The sequence below is a fragment of the Vipera berus genome (genome assembly GCF_964194415.1).
Source record: "Vipera berus genome assembly, chromosome: 1".
NCBI classification, from domain to species: Eukaryota; Metazoa; Chordata; class Lepidosauria; order Squamata; family Viperidae; genus Vipera; species Vipera berus.
Window position 1 is genome coordinate 199,163,681 of NC_138202.1, and position 22,710 is coordinate 199,186,390.

Genomic DNA, 22,710 nt, shown 5'->3' on the forward strand with positions numbered 1-22,710 from the left:
GATAAAGGACCAAAATGGCAGGGACCTAACAGAGGCAGAAAATATTGAGATGAAGTGAAAAAATTACACAGAACAACTATACAAGAACGAGCTTAACGTCCCTGATAACCATGATGAGGTGGTCACTGACCTCGAGCCAGACATCCTAGAATGTGAAGTGAAGTGGGCCTTAGGAAAGCTGAGCAACAACAACGCTAGTGGAGGTGACAGTATTCCAGCTGAGTTACTCAAAATCTTAAAAGACGATGCAGTAAAAGTGCTACATTCAATTTGCCAGCAAATTTGGAAAACTCAACAGTGGCCACAGGATTGGAAAAGGTCAGTTTACATTCCAATTCCAAAAAAAGGCGGTGCCAAAGAATGTTCAAACTATCGCACCATTGCACTCATTTCACATGCTAGTAAAGTTATGCTTAAAATCCTACAAGCTAGACTCCAGCAGTATGTGGATCAAGAACTACCAGATGTACAGGCAGGATTTCGAAGAGGCAGAGGAACTAGACATCAAATTGCCAACATACGCTGGATCATGGAGAAAGCTAGGGAGTTGCAGAAAAACATCTACTTCTGCTTCATTGACTATGCTAAACCATTTCATTGTGTGGATCACAACAAATTGTGGCAAGTTCTTAAAGAGATGGGAATACCAGACGATCTTATTTGTCTCTTGAAAAACCTATATGCGCGTCAAGAAACAACAGTGAGAACTGGACACGGAACCACTGATTGATTCAAAATTGGGAAAGGAGTCTGGCAAGGCTGTATACTGTCGCCCTGCCTGTTTAACTTGTATGCAGAGCACATCATGAGAAAGGCAGGGCTAGATGAATCAAAAGTTGGAATTAAGATTGCCGGGAGAAATATCAACAACCTAAGATATGCAGATAATACCACTCTAATGGCAGAAAGTGAAGAGGAACTAAAGAGCCTCTTGTTGCGGGTGAAGGAGAGTGCAAAAGTTGGGTTGAAACTTAACATTAAGAAAACCAAGATCATGGCATCCAGCCCTCTCAATTCCTGGCAAATAGATGGGGAAGAAATGGAGGTAGTGACAGATTTTATTTTCCTGGGCTCCAAGATCACCGCAGATGGGGACTGCAGCCAAGAAATTAAAAGACGCTTGATCCTGGGGAGGAAAGCCATGGCAAATCTAGACAGCACACTAAAAAGCAGAGATATCACCCTGCCAACAAAAGTGCGTATAGTCAAGGCTATGGTCTTCCCAGTTGCAATGTATGGCTATGAAAGTTGGACCATAAGAAAAACTGAGCGCCAAAGAACTGAAGCCTTGGAACTATGGTGCTGGAGAAGACTCTTGCGGGTCCCTTGGACTGCAAGGCGATCAAAGCGGTCAGTCCTAGAGGAGATCAACCCTGACTGCTCTTTAGAAGGCCAGATCCTGAAGCTAAAACTCAAATACTTTGGCCACCTAATGGGAAGGAAGGACTCACTAGAGAAGAGCCTAATGCTGGGAAAGATTGAGGGCAAGAGAAGAATGGGACGACAGAGAACGAGGTGGCTGGATGGAATCACTGAAGCTGTACAGTAGGCGTGAGCTTAAATGGACTCCAGAAGATGGTAGAGGACAGGAAGGCCTGGAGGAACGTTGTCCATGGGATCGCGATGGGTCGGACACGACTTTGCAACTAACAACAACAACATTCTTAAATAATGTATCCTAAGAACTACTTCACAAGTATAAGATCAAACAAATGGGTAAAGATATTAACAGTTTGAAAATAATGAAAAGTCCATTGTCTATTGTGAAAAAGAGAAATTAAGGCCAGATGACACAATTCCATAAAAAAATCACTTTGTTCAACAAAGCGCTGCCTGAAACAGGTGAACAAGCAAAATAAAATTAAATTACTTTTTACTGATACATGTGGCTCGAAGGATTTTTAGCTTTATCCAAGAGTATTGCAGAGTTGAAAGATATTGCTAAACCAGAATGGAGCACTGTTGTAGAATGAGGCAGCATTCCTTATGAAGCTGCATCCTTCCAGCTTAAAAAAAAAAAGTATGTATGTGGGGTTCCTCAGGTAACCCAATCTCAACACCATGGAGAACTCTAAAAGTGACAACCAGTATTTTTAATTGCACTCAGAAGCACACTGGCAACCAATGCAGCTTACAGATGTATGTATTAACTGCGTCATTTACTACCCATGCAGGTGCTCTGTACCAGTTGAAGTTTCCAAATGCTCTTTAAGGGCAGCCCCATGTAGAACACATTTAGTAGTCACAAGGGCATGAGTGACAGCAAGCAGGACCTCCCTACCCAGAAAAGAGCACAAATGACACACAACTCAAAGATCTGCAATGTCAAAAACAGCAAAGTTAACAGCCTCAAGGAAACAGTAATTTAAATATATAAAAAACATGCTTTGAGGAAGCATGGAAATAATTACTTAATCTACAGCTGTGTGAAATATGCATGATTTTAACTTGTTCTGGGGCAATTAGGAGGAGGAAGATGTGTTGGATATGTTCACCACCTTATTTGTAAAAGTAATAAAAGTCAGGATACAAATAAAATTTTAAAAAAAATTTTTCAAAATTTTCTGAGACTTGGAACAATTATTTGCAGTGAAAAAAATGAAGGGATAAAAGGCCTAAAAGATAATAACAAAAGGATGCTAGACATAAATTTTAAATATTCTTGTAATGTCCAGTATAATAATTGAAATTAATTTCATTTTTTTCATACTTGGTATCTTTCATGTTGACTATCAAAGTACTGTAAGACCTCAATTAAAATGCAGAAAATAAATCTGTGGAAACTACAAATTCCTTTGCTACTTATAGTAAATTCTGCTTATTAATTATGATTAGTAACTACTGGAACAAACAGCATTGAAGACATTGTAACTACCATTAGTCATAATTTTAGAATCATTCCACAAATAAATGGATTACTTTTACTCAAGGCAGGTCTGATTAAAATCAAATTGATTTAAATCCCTCCAAAGGGAGATTGAGATTTCAGAAACCGCTAAGGAAGATTCTACTGAATCAACCTTTTAAATTAAAAGATACCTTTTTGTTGTTTAATAAGCAAGTATTTGTCTTGATGTTTTCCAGATTTTCATTTAAAAATTGTATGGTTTTGTAATTTTATTTAAAATCAAAACATATAATATGAAATCATCAGGATCAAAAACAATTCCAGTCTAATTAACCATGGATGTTTGGAAAACATTTTCCTTATTAGAAAACCAGCACAACTAAGCTTTTATACTATCATCAAAAACAGATGCATTTCTTAACTTTTAAACATAAAAGCGACTTCAAAGCTTTTTTCATCCTTCCCCACTTTTTAACTTTTGTTCAATGAAAAATTAAGAAACTTGCATATTCTTTTTTTCAATTTTCTTTGTCCTAATAAAGGTATTGCCCAACTTCAAATTTTGAATTTTAAAACGTGTGCTGCTGGTAGACTTATTACAGCCTTCGTTTTTGTCATGAAATATTGTAAATTGTACTTTAAAACAAATGCTAACATACTTTGCCATTAAATAATCAAGTTCTAAATCAGTGTACAGCCATCCAGATGTTGCTGGTGAAAACTACGTATCAGCCCGTGGCACTAATCATGCCATATAGGAATTCTGTAAAAGTCAATTCAGTACAGTCCAAAATAATATTTTAAGAGACACATGTCTCAACTAAAATAATAAATAATTCATCAATTTTCCAGATACAAGTAGCCATTGACTTATGACCACAACTGAGCCCAAAATTTCTGTTGCTAAGTGAGACATTTGTTAAATGAATTTTATCCCATTTCTTGCCACAATTGTTAAGTGAATCACCACAGTTGTTAAGTTCGTAACACAGTTGTAAAGTGAATTTGGCTCCCCCACTGACTTTGGTTGACAGATGGTCATCACATGACCATGGGATACTGCAACTGTCATACATATATGAACCAGCTGCCAAACTTGCAAACTCTGATTATGTGACCATGGGGATGGTCGTAAGTGTGAAAAACAGTCATAAGTCATAACAACTTCAGATGGTCACTAAATGAACAGTTGTAAGTCAAGGACTACCTGTAGTACTATTATGCCAATTAACAGCCAAGACTACAGCAAAAGTTTTTCTTTTGCAGTATGTCCACAAAAGGAAAGGAATTAGCCTCTGCTATTCTTTTTATTGGAATTCTTCCAGAACAAGTTGGCAATGGAGTCACATGCATTGATAAAACTATACTACCTAGAATGCACTAAATAAATAATTCTCAGATTCTCAGTCTTCAATATTTTAAATAATTCTATCAAATAATACATTTCTCAACTAGAAAAGGGAACCCTGCCTATTTTTTCTGAGAAAAACATGCATATATCTGAGAAACAATGGACTAAACTAACATAAGATATAGCATTTTGCTTCATGCATTATATTTAAAGGTTATTGTCCAGTATTACAGTGCAGCTATAAAAAGTTCAATGTAACTCCAACTAAAGCCTTATCAATTCTACTCTGACCTGTATTTTAACACATTATCACGCATATAATGAAATCTGAAAGGGGAGGAATTGCTTCCAAATATTAAGAATCCTATCAACATAAAAGCATTTCTCCATATTGATAAAGGTAAAGGTCTCCTCTGTCCAGTCATATCCGACTCTAATGATATGTACTCATCTCCATTTCTTAGCCTAGGGAGCCAGCATTGTCGAAAGACATTTCCCACGACCATGTGGCCAGCATGTCTACACCAAAGTGCATGGAACTCTGTTACCTTCCCATCAAAGTGGTACCTATTCATTTACTCATATTTGTATGCTTTCCAACTGCTACTTGGGCATATATTCATACTGATACTTTATTATTATCATGATGACTGTTGCCAAGAACCTCATGATTATGTGATTGCCATTGGCAATCTTCTTTGCCAGTTTCCCCACAGTCAACAGGGATGCTGACAGGGAAGGTTGCAAGCTTCTGCCGCCTGCTGAAGGATCTCTCCTCCCCTCCATGCATGGGGGGAGGAATCCTTTGTTGGTCTCTGATATTTTATATCCCTGCTTCATTTCTCCAACTCAATACAGTTCCTTTTTGCACATGGAGAAGAGCTACCTCGCCTCCTTCAGCAAGTATTCCATTGTTCCATCTGCTTGAGAACCACAACTGGGAGATGAAAGTGCGCTCATTGAATGTGGGCAGTTCACTTAATGACTGCTTTGTTCTACAACCCAGATTCTGATCCCAACTGTGGCCATAAGCTGACCTGTACCCAAGACTGTACTCTGCAAAGGTAGGGTTGATCAACCAGCAGTCTGGCTACTATATTCTGCTATATTATTAGAGCATCTGCATCATCTCCAAAGCTTTCCACATATTTCGAAATATTTAAAGCTGAAATTTTATTTAAATTAATTTAAATATTTGGATATTTTTATTTTATAACAACTTAGCATCAAGTCTTTCAGAAAAAAATATTAAAAATATTTCTCTTACAACAAAAGATTATTTTCTAATAAATGTTTGACCTTCAATAACATTATTATTTTCATCAATATAGTCTAAAGGTGATATTCAATATAAGAAATTTAAATGAAGATTAATACCTCTTGGACCGCATGTTTATAAAAGTATACATCAGAGATAATAAATCAAGGCAAAGGAGATTTCAAGATTTAGGATTACAGACTAAATCAGGTCAACTTACAGCTATTAACAATATTTAAGCACTGCTGCACTGCAGTTATAATAAAAATTTACTATATTTCAGAGAAGACATACTATACATAGATTACATAGTTATAAATATAATGTACCTGGCATATGCCCAGTATAACTGGGAGCTCCAACAGAATTTGAAATTCTTATTTTTTTAATGTTTCCTATTGATATTCATAGCAAACATTTTGTAAGACAAATGTATGGCTTGGGAATTTGCTCTTTACTGGCAGCTTTTTTCCAAAGTCCCTTATTCTAACTCAATACAATGCATATAAATTATTTGTAAATATCAAATAGGTAAAGGTTCCCCCGCACATGCGTGCTAGTCGTTTCCGACTCTAGGGGCCGGTGCTCATCTCCATTTCAAAGCCGAAGAGCCAGTGTTTGTCCGAGGACGTCTCCATGGTCATGTGGCCGGCATGACTATTTCAAGCACTATATCAGTATCATGCATATTCAGTACTTTGGACCATTTTGTACTATTGGTAACTTTACTACTGTCAATAAGTTTGCAAATATTGCTCAAACAGTCATTACTACAAGGAAGTTTAGCAGGCAGATAGTGAGAAAAGAGAAATCACTTAAATATTCTCATGTTGTTATCTCACTTTTCAAAAGGAAGCACTGTAAACTATTATGTGTTGACCATCACATAAATGGGTTGATTCTGCCCTGGGTCTTTATTCAATGACAGAACTGAGTCTCCATATGAATTCTAATCAGAACATTTCTACCACATTAGAGACGGGGCGCGAGGGGGGAGGAGGAGGAGATGACACTGCCTTCAGTAATTTTCCTATTTCTGGCAAACCCCAGGATCAATTTTCCTACTATCTCCTGAATATCCAGAATAGATTTTAGAAGTTTAAAAGGCATATTCTGCCAAGGGAGAATGGAAATGACTAGAGTCACCACTTTCATTCATCTAGTTAAATATTTCTAATAAATTAAAAACTTCCCAATAAACATAAAAGTGTTATGGAGACTATCACTTGATTCCAATCTACTATAAAGACAACCCAAATTCATCAGATGTTAGTCTTGTATTGAGCTTGGTTTGACCAACATGAAACTATATACAGCTGAATATTTACATAGTAATTTTATTATAAAGTGTTATTCCCAAATAATAAGCTTCAAACACTCTAATTGGGTAACTAACTTTTACATTAACCCAAATGATTAATCACTCTCATACATTCAGGTGGCAAAAGTCCTCACTTTAATGTCCACTCATACAGTAACCATTCAAAGTTTTGATGGTGCTGAACAAGGAGTATTTATAGTTTCCCTTACTTGCAGCCATTGCAGCGTTTGTCACATGATCATGATTTGGGTGCTTGGTTTGCAATTATTTCACACCATGCTACAGTCACATGATCAATATTTCAAACCTCCACTACAGACTTTTGACAAGCAAGTCAATGGAGAAGCAAATGACCATGTGGGACACTGTGGCTGAACAGGATTTGCCTAACAATGGCAACTGGGTCTGCCACTGTAAGACAGCAGAGTCACATGATGTCATGCCACATAACCATGTTGCTTAATGATGGAGTTCCTAGTCCTAATTACCTGTAATGGCAACTTTCAAATATCAACTTTTTATTTCATGCTATTTGTGCCAAGACAGTTGCTCTGATAATTGATTAGGTTAGCTATGCATCTTCTAAAAACATGCATCAATTGCTATGATCAGCAAAAATGAACAATTACTGATTGATGGAGGTTAGAGGGAGCCAATATATTTGCATCTGTGTACCTATATGAATAACAGAATAATGGGAAGGGAGTTTGGAGATCTTCTAGCCCAAGCCCCTGCTCAAGCAGGAAACCCTATACCATTTCAGACAAATAGCTGTCCAGTCTCCTCTTAAAAATTTCCCCACAACTTCTGAAGGCAAGCCATTCCAATGGTTAATTGTTCTTTTAGGAATTTTCTCTTTAGTTCTAGGTTGCTTCCCTCCTTGATTAGTTTCCATCCATTGTTTCTTGTCTTGCCTTCTGGTACTTTGGAAAACAGGTTTACCCTTTCTTTGTGGCAGCCCTTCAAATATTGGAACACTATCATGTCACCCCTAATCCTTCTTTTCATTAGAATAGACATACCCAATTCCTGTAACTGTTCTTCATATGTTTTAGTCTCCAGGTCCCTAATCATCTTTGTTGCTCTTCTCTCAACTTTTTCCAAGGTCTCAACATCTTTTATTATATTGTGGTGACCAAAACTGGATCAGTATTCCACGTGTGGTCTTACTAAGGCTTTATAAAGCGGTACTAATACATGTGATCTTGATTCTATCATTCTGTTAATCGAGCCTAGGAGTGCATTGACTTTCTTGGCTGCTGCCACACACTGCTGGTTCACGTTTAAGTGAATATCCATTAGGACTGCAAGATCCCTCTCACAGTTGCTGCTATTGAGCCAAGTTTCACCTAATCTGTACCTGTACATTTGATTTTTCTTGCCTAAGTGTAGAACCTTAATTTTCTCTCCATTGAATTTCAGTTTGTTAGATAAGGCCCGTGGAGATCCATCTGGATTTTAAGCCTATCTTCTGGGGTGTTGGCTATTCCTGCCAGCTTCGTGTTGTCTGAAGATTTGTTGAGTTCCCCTTCTAATCCCTCATCTAGATCATTTATGAAGATATTAAAGAGTACTGTACATAAAATGGAACCTTGGGATACCCCAATACTTACTTTCCTCTATGTAGATGTAGTTTCATTAAGGACTATACATTGAGTGCTGTTTGTCAGCCAGTTACAAATCCATCTAGTGGTGCTGCTGTCTACCCCACATTTTTCTAGTTTACTAAGAAGGTTGTGGTTCACCTTATAAAATGCCTTACTGAAGTACAAGTAAATTATTTCTACAGCATTTTGCTGGTCCACTAATTTAGTCACTTTGTCAAAGAATGAAATAAGAGTTGTTTGGCATGATCTGTTTTTGACAAACTAACGTTGGCTTCTGGTTACTACTTTGCTTATTTTTAGGGTTAGCAGATCTCTTGCTTATCTTTTCCAGCATCTTCCCAGGTATTGATGTCAGGCTAACTGGTCAGTACTTTCCTGGACCTGTTTTATTTTTTCCCCTTTTTTGAAGATGGGAACCACATCAGTTTTTTCCTCTGGTAGTTCCCCAGCACTCCAGGATCTTTGAAAGATATGGTTCAATGATTCCGAGATCACGTCTGTCAGCTCCTTCAGAACTCTGGGATATAATCCATCAGGTCCTGGTAATCAGGTCTAGAGCGGACAGGTGTTCTCTTACTATTTGCTTATTCTAATTTGTCTTCCTACTCTGTCCTTTATGGTTCTGTTTTTGGTAGGTTGGGCTACATTTTCTTTTTGCATGAACAATTTTTTTAAAAAAAATGATGAAAACATTAATGAGTTATAAAACTTTCTGATACTTAGCATAGGAAAAGGGCTTGCTTATAACTGTTACTTCATTTGTATTCATATCTGATTTCATATAAGAAATAGTAATATTATTTTAATAATATTTATTGCTATTCATTTGTTCTATAAAATGTTGTGCTAATATTCTAATGAAGTGTGCTGGAATTTGGGACATCTAGTCTGAAGTTCCAATGCTGTGACAACTTATTGTGGAAGAGTTTATTAGCTTCAGATATTCATTTTTAAAATACAAATAATAGTCCTCTTCATAAAGCAGCTGAGAGGATAAATGCAATAGATTATGTAATTAGAATAAGAGGAATAAACTACTTCTGATTTTATTTAACTCACTGAGGAATGGGTCGGCTGCTTGCTGCTGCTGGACCTGCCTGGTACTGGTGTTGGACCTGCCTGGCGTTGCTGCTGCAGATGTAATAAAGATGTTACACTTTTTTCCTCTTTATAAAATGTTATGTTTTCATATAGTAATTTATATGAATTGTGCTAACTAATAATTTATTGCGGCATGAGCTTTCTTAAATATTACTTCATCAGAGTGTCCAATGCCATTTAAATTATGAGATCATGCAAATTAAATATTACATAATTTTCCAAAGCTTTAAAAAAGACCTTTCAAAGTAAACACACTTATAATGGAAATAGCCATAACTGCCTTGCCCACATTGTCATTTTGAAATAATTATTCTTTAGTTATTCATACAACAAATGGAAGCTCTTAATTTAATTGAAGTCAAAGCCTCAAATCCCAAACTTAGTTAGAGGCAAAGCTGCATAATAAATAGAATATTGAAAAAGTAAGATTTGTTATGAACTAAATATGGAGTTTTAATTATATCACAATGGTAGCAAAAAATGAAGGGAACATTTATCACACTTATGGTAAACTAGATACTTGTCATGATGAGAGAAACCTATTTCTATAATTTGTTATAATGCTGTCTCTGTGGGGTGATTTCTACAGATCTACAAATACATATATATTTTCTAGGTACTTTCTTTGTATTTGGAATATATCAAAACATACAAAATGCAACATTGGGAAAAGAAATCTACACCTGTTTTGCAGCAAAAGATTGCTTATGTGCACTTGTCAAAATTACATGATATGTATGTATGAAGCTGAAGACTTTTTGAACAGAAAGTTCCTTTTTTGGAATTATTTCATTTCAAGCATTTTCCAAGGGTTTTAATATTTTTAAAATATGACCAAGATTATTAATGCTGAAGATATATATTTCTATACTTTTTCTTCTATTATTTGATATATCAACATTTAATATTAAATTATATTAATTTATTTGAATTATTTATATAACCACCCATCCCATGAATCTAATAGTAAGGATAAACTTGCTCACCTTTTTTTTTTGCACAATCCAGATCTGATTTTCATTTTGAAGATAATTACTTTCATTTACAAAAATTGGGCAGGGGAGGCGCAAACAAGATGTTCTTGCCTTAAATCAGCTACCTTAATAATCATGGTTAAGTTGTTTTGGTGACTCTCTCAATACAGCTGCACTGAGATAATAACCACAACGTTCACCCCTCCTCTTTCTTCCTCCTTCCAAGTATCTTGTGTAGAGTGAATTTTCCATCAAAAACTTGTCCTCTAAAGACAGAATTACTCATTCTTTGAAAGGCAAATAAATGCATTATATAAAAAATTCCTAGGATGGTTGGGGGGCAATATTCAGGTTTTATTCTGGACTGTGATACTGTTACATATTCAGTATTCTGTATTTTTGCATCAATCTAATAATGCTACTTGCTAGGAATTTGCAAGGAAGACCTCATCCGCTGTCTTGAAACCCCTTAAGTGTGGCACACAATACACACTTTGAAAAACAAAATGTTGCCTAAATCCATTCTCAGAATTTTCCAGTGTTATTGGATCAGAGTTTTGCAATGAGGACAGAAGGACATTTACATTTTTTTACATTCCACACATTAAACCAAAAGGTCCTCCTGCAGGAGCATATACTGGTTACAACCTTTAAATAATTGCTATGATTTCCCTTTACACAAGAAGTGGAGAGCTGGTTAAGAACTTTAGATCCTTGCTTCTTGTTAGTATCTCTGATCAACCCAAATATATTTCTACTTATTTAATCACTTTATGTTTTTGGGAAAACCAGCTTGAAATGTCTACATTTGCACATGAGTGTAAAGATAAGCAGGTGTAATTATTCTTAAACTGGATTTAAGAAACTAAATATCAGATTTTTCTCCTGAGAGTTATTTAGCACTACAAAAAAAATCCAGATATTCTTATTGTTCCTCACCCAGTTCCTTCCTTACCCAGTTAGCTTTACTTAACAAAAAGGATTAATGTGTTACAGTGCTTATCTATGGATAATTTCAAATTAACTTTAAGTGATTCAGTGACTAAAATCTACAATCAATGTTGAAATCCTAAAATCATTCCATAAAATCCACAGAGCTAAGATTCATATTAAAACAAAATTAAAGCCACTTAAAAAGCAACACAATCTCTTGTAATTTAAATTCCACTCCCCTCCATGCAAAACATCCAAGCAAGATCTAATCTCCCATAGGTCTAACTCCACCACTAGGTAGGAATGAAGTCTCCAGAAGAAATCCAAGGTAAGATTTACTAAAGAAAGTAGGACCCGATACCAAAGAATTTCACCCACTACAGCTATTCAAGGACAAATCTTATATATTTACTACTGTCCAGGCTTTCTTTTATTTACTTAATGGGCTACTTGAAGCTAGTTGGCTTTATTTTTAAAATAATACAGTTCAGTATCATTATGTAAAATAAACTCTTACCTGTTACCCCAATACAATAAAACTACTCTGCCAAAGCTCAGTAAAAGTGAAGCTGATCTGGGCCTGTGGAGATAGGTTATTCTACAAGGACAGAGAGACCACCACAATCTCCTTGGTTTCTTCCTCATATTTTTCCCAGGTAGAAAAATAGCCCTCCATCAAAATGCACAGAACAGGCATTCAAATCAAAGCAGGCAGTCTTTAAAATAGCTAAGAGATAATCCACACAAGAGTTTTATAAATTAAAATTATCATTTTGAATTGTACACAGAAAACTCCTGGAAGTCAGAGCATAGTCTATAGAACCAATGCTACGATTGAGTTGGCTCTTATTTGTCAACCTGCAAACCACCACAATCTCCAACAATCTGTTTTTATGTAGCCTTGAAAGACAGTCCCAAATAAAATATGTTGCAGTAATCAGTTTTCAAATTGATAACAGCATATGTTAATGACATAAGATAATTCTACCCAAAAAGGAGTAGCAAGTGATTTATTAGCCAAGGCCAGTGACCAAGCAGTGACTATAAGTCACATGCTCCTTGGGCAGGGTGGTGCAATCTGTTTTAAGTGAAGGAGCAGAGTTTGTGCCATTTGGTCTCTGAAAGAACAATATTTTCATTTTGCATAGGATTCAATTAGCTTGAGGACTTTTAGCAATCTCTAGCTTGGCCCAAGGTAAAGATATATAATTTAGTATCATCCTCACGATATTTTATACTAAATTGATATTGATATTAAAAACCATGATAGAAAACAAGCGCTATAGGCTTATTCAAAATTCAGGAAAAAGCAGAGCCATTGTAAAATAGTGCCACCTATCATTCTTGCCAATAAGAAGCAAGCCACTTTAAACAGTGCCGCCAGATGACATATGGTATTATGGCATTAATAGCATAGAAATATTGGTAATTTACTGTTCTTACCATTACAGTACACAGAAGATGGCCCCTGGGACTGATAAACAGAAAGAAGTCACTGGTGAGCAATTCTACCCAATGATTCTTGTCATCACTGAATTCCATAGTTTAATGAGGTATGGGAAAGAACTGCATACCAGTTTGGAAAAAATCTTCAAATATCATTTGAAATGAATTATATCCATAAAGAATCTTTAATGACTCCCCATCTTGAGGAGATCACAGATGCTGATGAGCAGCTTATTATCCAGATAATGAACTAATCATGAAAAAAGGATCAATAAATCATAATTTCCACTTTCAGACCACAACCCAAATGCTCAAATTAAACACCAGAATGGATTTGGCCTTTTATTTTCTGCGGCAGCCCCATGATTGCTATGAAAGGCGTAAATTTCTTTCACAGATATCATCCAAAGACATGGAGACCAAAATCCACCTGTATCAAATACTAGGAAGAATCCAACACCATTCCTGCAGAGTCCAGTAACTAAAGAAAGGACTGTGCTGGGCAGCACATCTACAGAATCCCTAGTTGTCTCTACAACTCAGAGGCAATCATACTCGGTTATCTGAAAACAAAGGCCCCTAGTCACGATCAATGTCTTACACAATCATTGCAGTCACAAAAATCTTCAGGAATTGCATCTGAAGTATCCAAACCCTGAAGCACAAATATCAGACAGGGTATCAAGACCCCATAGCAAGATACAAGTAAGGAAACAAAAATTATACAAACCTTAGTAAAGACTTCAATGACGTGTTAGAATGCAAGGATTTAGGGTAAAGTACAGAACCTTGGAAAGATTCTTCCAGCTCTCGTTTATTAGTGACTACATTAAGACAGAGTTTCTTTCAACATTTTGAATTTTTCCCCCCACGCTTGTTTCAGGCAGGGTTGAGCTGTCTTTAAAGTAAGCTACTAACTTTTTTCTTATTTCGATTATTTATATCTAGCATTCCATCCAGTAGTTTCCCAACATCCCCACAATCTCTCACACAAAACAACATTGCTGCCTTGTCCTACCATGTTTCAATACTGCATGCCAAGTCCATATTCTCACTGAAAATAAGGTCATGGGTGAGAATGTTTTTATTACATAAAGACTGCTACCCCACAACAGTAATCTGAGACCAAGGCACCTCCCAAACCCAAGATACACATATTCAGACAGAAACTACCAACCCAATTAACTCTATCGTACCTTTCTCTATCCATCAATGTACCTTCATGGTCTCTAAGCAAAAACTTTAGAAACCCCCAACTCTGTGTCCCCTTGTCATTTAAACCACAAGCCACTATTACTCCAAGCCGGTTATCTTTCTATCCTAAACTTCCCTACCTTCAGCCTCTGATCTCCAACTTTTTATCACTATCAAGGCAACCCCACATGGGGAAAAAATCTTCCATCTTAGGTTCTAATTTCCCTAAACTCCCAACAGCAAATATCCACAAAATACAACAATCACCAATGACTATAAGCTATAGTCTCCATACCTCTACTTCATAAACATCTTGAACTATACCCTTTCTTGATGACATCTTCTCTCAATCCAGCTATGTTAGACAACTTGCACCCAGTCTCCAACATTTTTTCCACTTGGGATAATATTGGAACATCAGCTGCAGATAAATCTCACAGTTGCTCCAATGTAGTGTTCTATAAGATGCAATTCTCTCCCCATGTTATTTAGTTTCTATGTAAAAGTGCTGGGAGTGCTGGGGAATGTAAAAGTAAATTAAATTTTTATTTCACCACATATCACAAGTATGTTTTATCAAAATAAAAACATATCAAATCAATATTGTGATCAGAGGGCAATATAAGGGGGGTGAAGAATAATCATTAGGAAGATTATATAATAGGTGAATATAAATATATTATATACAATATAAAGTTAAAAATATAAAGCATATTGATACAAAAGGTGGAAATGTGGAAATCTAAAAGAAATGTGAAAGGTAAAATACATGTGCATGTGTGTGCACTCAGACCCCCACACACACATATATATGAAAAGTATAATAGATATAACACAATCAAAAGAAGGATGGAAATATCAGAAGTCTACAGGAGATTATCTATGTATATAAAATGTGACAGTATATAACTAACTAACCTGTGCACTGAGTCTAATTTATCAAATTCTGAACCCTGTTGCACAGAATCTAGCAATGCTGAGTCAGGGTTACCATTTCAAAAGAATAGAGAAGGGCAAAATGTTCCATTTATCCTAAATATATATGTAGTAATGCTGGAATGAGGTCAATGCAAGTGTCTATAGTAGGAGCACTGGAGAGGCACATGCTCCATTTTTTCTATATGTTTAAAGTCACAGGAATATTGCCCTAATGGACAAAGTACACAGTCTTCCTGTAATTATTCTGAAGAATGGCTGAGGAGAAGGAATATGCCAGAGTTAAGCCCTTCTGTATATAGGGACTTCCAGCTTAAATATGCTCAATACCCAATACACTGGGTAAAAAAAGCTTGTGGGCTAGGCCAAGTCAGTCTAATGTTCTACATCTGTCACATGCTGTTTGATAAGCACTTTGTTCTCATTATTTATTTGTTTATTTATTTATTTATTTATTTATTTTATTACATTTATTTACCGCCCTTTCCCGGAGGACTCAGGGCGGTTTACAGGGTAATTAAAAACCAAAATACAAAAGTTAAAAAACCAAGTTTAAAAAAAATTAAATTTATCCCTGTGTAAGTAAAACCCCAGTTAAAATAAAATTAATCCTCAGCCTGGGCCAAAGAGCTCGAAGAGCCAGGTCTTCAGGTCCCGGCGGAATGAACGGAGGTCGGGGGCAGTCCTCAGCTCCACTGGCAGCTGGTTCCAAAGGGCAGGCACCCCCACTGAGAAGGCCCTATCCCTGGGTGTCATCCGCCGGCAATCTCTTACCGGTGGCACCCTGAGAAGACCCTCCCTGTGGGAGCGCACTGGACGAAGGGAACTTGATGCCGGCAGCAGGTGTTCCCTCAGATATCCCGGACCCAAGCCATGTAGGGCTTTATAGGTCATCACCAGCACCTTGAATTTCACCCGGAGGGCAACCGGAAGCCAATGCAGCTCGCGGAGTAGAGGTGTTACGTGGGAGTATCGGGAGACCCCCATCACAACTCGCGCGGCCGCATTCTGCACCAGCTGAAGCCTCCGAGTGGTCCTCAAGGGCAGCCCCATGTAGAGAGCTTTGCAGTGGTCCAAACGGGAGTATGAGATTTCAGTTGCCACTGCCTGTTTGTTTCCACATACAATGGTAGTCACCAGTAAGTTAGTGGGGCAATACCCAAAAAAAAAAAAGAAAATGCTATAATGTGTGCCTATAATTAAGCATGGCCTAGCCTCCATTTCCACAAAGCCTATCTCCTGTTGCGGGTTGGCATTAGAGGCACGAAGGGACTTGAAGTGGCTCTTAGGAATTTGGATAGAAGAAAAGTCTAGTGGTGCAAAGTTGGACAAGGGAGCCTACTGGCATCAGAGAAGCTATACCAATGGCTTGATTTTACCACAATTGAGCCCAAAATTTCTATTGCTAAGTGAGGCAGTTGTTAAGTGGATTTTGCCCCTTTTTACGACGTTGCTTGCTATAGTTGTTAAGTGAATCACTGCAGTTGCTAAGTTAGCAACATGGTTGTTAAATGACTCTGGCTTCCCCATTGATTTTATTTTAATTTTGCTTGTCAAAAAGTCACAAAATGTGATCACATGACTCTGGGACAATGCAACTGTCGTAAATATGAACCAATTGTAAAGCATCTGAATTTTGACCACATGATCATGGGGATGCTGCAACGGTTTTAAGTTTGAATGGTCATAAGTCACTTTTTTCAGCCCAGTTGTAACTTTGAACAGTCACTAAATGAAGTCTTGTAAGTCGAGGGCTACCTGTAATTTGAGAGAAAGGTATATAATGAATACCTTTAAGGTATATAAGGTCAACCTCCCTCCATCCAGTGCGCTCCCACAGAGTGGGCCTCCTCAGGGTGCCTCCGATCAGAGAATATCCAGTTCTCTGTGGGCGCGCCAGACCTATGGAACCGCTTGCCGGTTGAGCTCCGGACGGCCCCCAACCTTCGCTCCTTCCGGCACGATTTAAAAACCTATCTATTTGAACAATCCAGCCTGGTCTGATGGGTTTGGGGTTTGGATTTGGTTTTAACATTGTTTTAATTATTGTTTTATATTGGGCATAATTATTTAATCTTTTTTAACTTTTGTATGTATATTTTGATATTTATTGCCCTGAGTCCTTCAGGAGAAGGGCGGTATAAAAATTTAATAAATATAAATATAAATATAATATATATAATGAATACCTTTATTTAAAGATAGCAGGCAAAGTTGATGCTTATTCAGCAATATGGCATCTACAGAGTTTTATATTGCTTGCAGGGTGAAGAACCATCTTTTAAGACTTGAAACAGGAAACCAGCTTAATCTATGTCCCAGCAATGGTCCTTGGATCTTTTGGCAAAAGCTATTACTTTGGTTTTCTTATTATTGACTTCCAGCTGAACTTGTTTGCAATAATGCTAGAGTCCTCAATTCTGTTTTAAGACCAATAGGCATTCTTGAAAGTATTACTGATTCATTTGCATAGAGCTCAAATGTGTCTTCCAGCACATTTGGCAGAATGAAAATCTGTATTATGGAGATGAATATAGAAGTTAAGCAGGAGTGAGCCAATATGAGTGAAATATTTTCTTATTACAGATAGTCCTTGATTTACAACTGCTCACTTAGTGGCCATCTGAAGTTATAATGGTATGAAAAAGGTACTTTTCAAAGTGTTGATGGCCAATGTCCCCCATCCACCCTTCATTCATGTAACTGCATTTGGATGCTTGGCAAGTCTTTGACCCACATTTACAGCCATTTCCGGCGGTCACATAGCCATGATTTATAGCATTTTCATCCGTATTTTCTTCCATTCTGGCAAAAAGTGCTCCATAGCAAAAAAATGAGTTTGCTTAACAACCGCAGACTTCACTTAATGACCGTGTTTGCTGCAAAAAAGTTTGTAAAATTGGGTCTGGTCACATGATGACCTGCTTTATGACCGTCATGACTTACAACCAAAATTGTGAGCTCATTTACATTTGTAAATCAAGGAAGACCTTTATTAACATTCTTTACACACTGAAATAACAGAATAACTTTTTTTTCCTTTCTGATATACGGTAATCTATTTGTATTATATACTTAGAAGATGGCATAGCTTCCCACTATGGGGACAAAGAGACCCTTTGATTCACAAATTTAGTTTTCAGAACACAAAATGCTGTGGGTCTACAATTCAATAAAACACATTTTTGGAGATATTTAAATGTGAAACAACTTGTTCCCACATATAAGAATCACTGCCTTCCTACCTAGTTTGCCAGAAGAGATGAAAACCTGGCTCTGGAAAAGAGCATTTGGGGAATATTAGGTTTTCGTTTATGAGCTACTTTTGGTAATGGTTGCTACTATTAATTGATATTGTTACTGCATTGGGTTGATGTGTTTAATGTTTATTTCTGTTGTAATGCTTGAAGACATTTTGAAGCAAAGCAAATTAATATTTATATTTCAAAGCACAACTTAGAATTTATAAAGCAGCAGCAAAAAATGGACTAAATGCCACAGGGAATTCACAGCCATGATTTTTCATAACCTACAAATATCTTAGTAAAGGTAAAGGTTCCCCCACACATGCGTGCTAGTTGTTTCCGACTCTAGGGGCCTGTGCTCATCTCCGTTTCAAAGCCGAAGAGCCAGCGCTTGTCCGAGGACGTCTCCGTGGTCATGTGGCTGGCATGACTAGACGCCAAAGGCGCACGGAACGCTGTTACCTTCCCACCGGAGTGGTCCCTATTTTTCTACTTGCATTTTTACGTGCTTTCGAACTGCTAGGTTGGCAGAAGCTGGGACGAGTAACAGGCGCTCACTCTGTTACGCGGCACTCGGGATTCGATCCGCCAAACTGCCGACCTTCCGATCGACAAGCTCAGCGTCCTAACCCACTGAGCCACCGCGTCCCTACAAATATCTTATATATCACAAAAAATGATGCTGATTTGGACAAGTGAAATAAAGCAAAACCATTCCCTCCCTAATTACCTATATGGGGAAGTGAAAAGCATTATTTCATAATTCTGCACTAACAACCTCACTAAATATCCAGTCATGTATGTATATTTTACTCCATTTAACTCTACATAAAGGAGTTGTCCCTTTTAAAGCTAGCCTAGCTATCTCCAGTACTAAAAATGAAGAGTGCATACTTTAATGAAATGGTGTCTAGTTTCAACATTTAAAACAATTATTTAGAAAATTTATTAGATGGATTCCAAGGGCAGCCAACCAACTCAATTGTATAGTAGCAACACAAGGAATAAATGCAGGCTGTATCCTTAATCCAATTTTTATGTAAGTTGTCACACAACACATCAATAATGGCAATTTTCACCCATCAAACTATCTGACAGATCACTTTCAGTTTTCCTGTGTCCTGACAACATGGTTATTTTATCTGTGACAGGAATGCAATGACTCCTTTGATCCTTTGCTCAATATTGTGAAAAAAGAAAAACAGATGTTAAACCCTCCTCCCCCAATTTCTGGCTTTTAACAAAAGATCTAAAATTCATAATTGATTATTATATGGGATTCAACTGAAGCCTTACAGTAACCTAACAGCAAGTGAGAGGGTATAGTCCAGGTTCTTTTAAGATTGGTTGTGCAAGCCTCTAGATGGGTATTTAACACAGCTTTAATACTAGAACTAGGAATTACAAGGACAGAAGCCAGGATTTGGATTATTATTTTTAATTACTGCCTAAACCTCTCTTTAACCCAACTGGGCTGACATCTCTCATTAACAGAAGTAACTTTCAGTCTACCTAGAACACGGGTGTCAAACTTGATTGTCAAGTGACGTATCGTGACTTTTTTGCCTTTATGGAGCCAGGGTGGGCATGGCCTCTGCATGACGCATATGGCCTGCGGGCCGTCAGTTTGACACCCCTCACCTAGAATATATCCATTAAAGAAAAACTGCCAGCCTATGGCTTCCCTAGTGAGGCAATACAAAGGATATGATACGACCAAACAAAAAGATTGTTGTATTTATTTATTAAACAAATTTATATGGTCCCCCAACTCACACATGGTGACTCTAGGCATTTCCCAATATTAAAATATCACAATGTAAAATGCCTTAATCCTCCCACCTGCCCCAGTGATGGTGACCATTCACACCAGCCACTTGATCAGCTTTGAATCAACCAGGGGTCTCCAGGCCTGCTGACACAACCACATCTTCAGGGCCTTGTAGAAAAGTAACAAGGTGGTGGCTAATTTTAATTCCAGGGGAATGATATTCCAAAGGAAAAAACTGCTACAGAGAAGGCCCTCTTCTTTGGTCCCACAAGATGCACCTCCCTAATAGATGAAACCCAAAACGTATGTTGCCTACCTGCTTTGGTTGGCTGGGTAGACATAACTGAGGAAAAGCAGTTTTTCAAATAACCTGGCCCCAAGTCATTTAGGGATTTAAAGATAATAACCACCACCCTGACTTGCACCTAGAAGCAGATCAGTAACCAAAGCAGCTTCCGCAAAATTATATTTTTTAGAGATCAATAAATCTCAACTATTCTGCCTGCAGCATTTTAAGCCAATTGGAGCTTCCAGTTACTTCCAGATACTTTTCAACCCCATAAAGAATACATGGAAATACTCCAAATTGTAGGTGACTCAGGTAGGTGACTGTGAAGAGCACATTGGTTAAGAAATGGGTGTAACTAGAATATACCTTGCAATTGCAAAAACACTCATGACTATATTGACAGGAGTCACAAGTCCAGACATATTGCGCACCAGATTTGTCTAGTGGTAATTACTACAACCACACCAACTATGCTAATTCTCCAAGAAACCCTGAACTCAATGCCACTCCATCTTGCCAAGGTTCAGTTTTAGCCTGTTGATCCCCATCTAGGCCTCAACACACTCCATGCACCACAAAAAGGCAGTCATGGCATGGCTTAACTCACCACAAGCAGAGATGTACAACTATAATCAGCATACTCATGATATCTTATCATCTTACCCAGTGGTTTCATGTAGAAATTAAACAGAAGCAGAGAAAGCACTGATATCTGCAGAACCCTGTATAGCAGGAGCTGAGGGCCCAACCTCTCACTCCCAATTAACGAATGAAAATGGCCCCAGAGGAAGGAAGTGAACCAGGCAACGAAATGCACACACTTCCAACGCCCCCCCCCCCACCATTCAAGAAGGATACCATAGTTTATAGTATTAAAACTGTTGAGAGATCAAGCAGAGCAGGGACAGGTACACTAACCCATTCTACTCCCTTCAAACATCATTGAAAAGCACAACCAATGTCATTACTTTCACATATCTAGGTTTGAATAACAACTGAAAAGGGTGCAAGTAATCAGTTTCCTCCAGGATCCTCTAGGGCTACAGCATGATCACCTACTGAACAACAAGATGGATGGATGGATGAACGGATAGATATAGAAAATCCTTACATTTGTACAGAAAGGGAAAGATGTTAGAACATAAAAAGTCCTTTGAAATATAAAATATTGATGGTAGTTGAACCTAAAAAGCAGTAAATTCCAGCTTTTATATACATTTTTGCAGCGAGGCAAAAGTTGACTAGCTATATGATTTTATACACACACACATACACACACACACACACGTACATTAATACTTTTGCTGCAGATCACTCACTACTGGTAGAAAGCTCCTACAGAAATATGAAAATAGTTCCTTATTCCATTTATACACACAATATGAAATCACAGCTGCCAGTTCTTTAGCTGACATTGGCCTTCATTCATACCAAGTTCTTCCAAAAAAATCTAGGATGTTGTAATGTATTGGCAGATCATATGTGTGGATGATCTTTTGTAATTTACAGATGAAATGTTGGTCAATATGCAGATTTTTAAGTGTCATCTAAGACTTTTTGGTATGGCACCTGGAATGCCAAAAACCACTAGTGGCCAATTTATGACCTAATTTTTTAACAATTTTTCAGATCTTGATATTTTGTGATCTTCTCCAGTTATTATTCCATTATTATATTAAGAATATTTTAATAAATTTAAGATAATTTTATAACTTATAATGGAATGAATTTTTAAAACCTTTCTACAGAATCAGCCAAACTATTAGAGTTGACCCAATTCCTTTTGAATGACAGCTGTGGAATTGCTATGTACAGGAAAAAAGGGAAGAGTAGTAGAATCTCCAGGAAATGTTTACATATTTTAAATTATAATTGAATGTATTTCCTTACTGTGAAGCATTTGGCATCTTAAAACAATTTAAGTACAAATTTTCTAAACTAGAAAGTAAGGGCAATGGAGAATGAAGAATCAGTTTCTTACTATTAATTATATCAGAGAAAGTATCTAGAAAGCAACATTCTAGCCATGCTACATACAAGGCAATCCCAGTATGTGTGTTTTCCATGAGAAGAATATCTGGATACATACAAAATACTGTATTAATGATAGGAACATATGGTGTCCTGGCAACAGAAACAAACTTTGAAAAATCAAATTGTGCAGCAAATGAACATATTCTTTTAACTAACACACACAGAGATTTTTAAAAAGATTACCTAGAAAGTCACTAAATATGCAACTAAATAACACCCACGCACCTAAACAGAGAAAAATACAATTTGATCTTTTTGCAGTTACTGAAGATAGTCCTGGGCCAAAGTCATAAATCCATATGTTGTTTTAACCATTTAGTCCTATTTGACTGTTGGTGACTTTACAGGCAAGTGCTGTTCATGCCACCCTGTCAAGCACAGCTTCTTTCAATTGTTGGATGT

The 22,710-nt window shown here is 37.2% G+C and overlaps 1 protein-coding gene and 1 long non-coding RNA gene across 3 annotated transcripts in view; one reads left to right on the forward strand and one right to left on the reverse strand.

The window, feature by feature from the left end:
- The window catches only part of PPP3R1 (protein phosphatase 3 regulatory subunit B, alpha), a 44,884-nt gene that overhangs the window by 18,480 nt on the left and 3,694 nt on the right, over positions 1–22,710 (reverse strand). The window contains exon 2 of one of the 2 annotated variants that reach the window (XM_081312615.1): positions 9,445–9,516. The exons of the other annotated variant lie outside the window; for it this stretch is intronic. Within the exon in view, the coding sequence (XP_081168741.1) occupies positions 9,445–9,516 (72 nt within the window). The remainder of the gene's footprint in view (positions 1–9,444; positions 9,517–22,710) is intronic. 2 annotated transcript variants of the gene reach the window in all.
- On the forward strand, positions 4,720–13,058 carry LOC308659175. Its single transcript, XR_014024466.1, has 3 exons — positions 4,720–4,762; positions 5,058–5,263; positions 12,845–13,058. It is a non-coding gene; the product is annotated as an uncharacterized lncRNA (long non-coding RNA).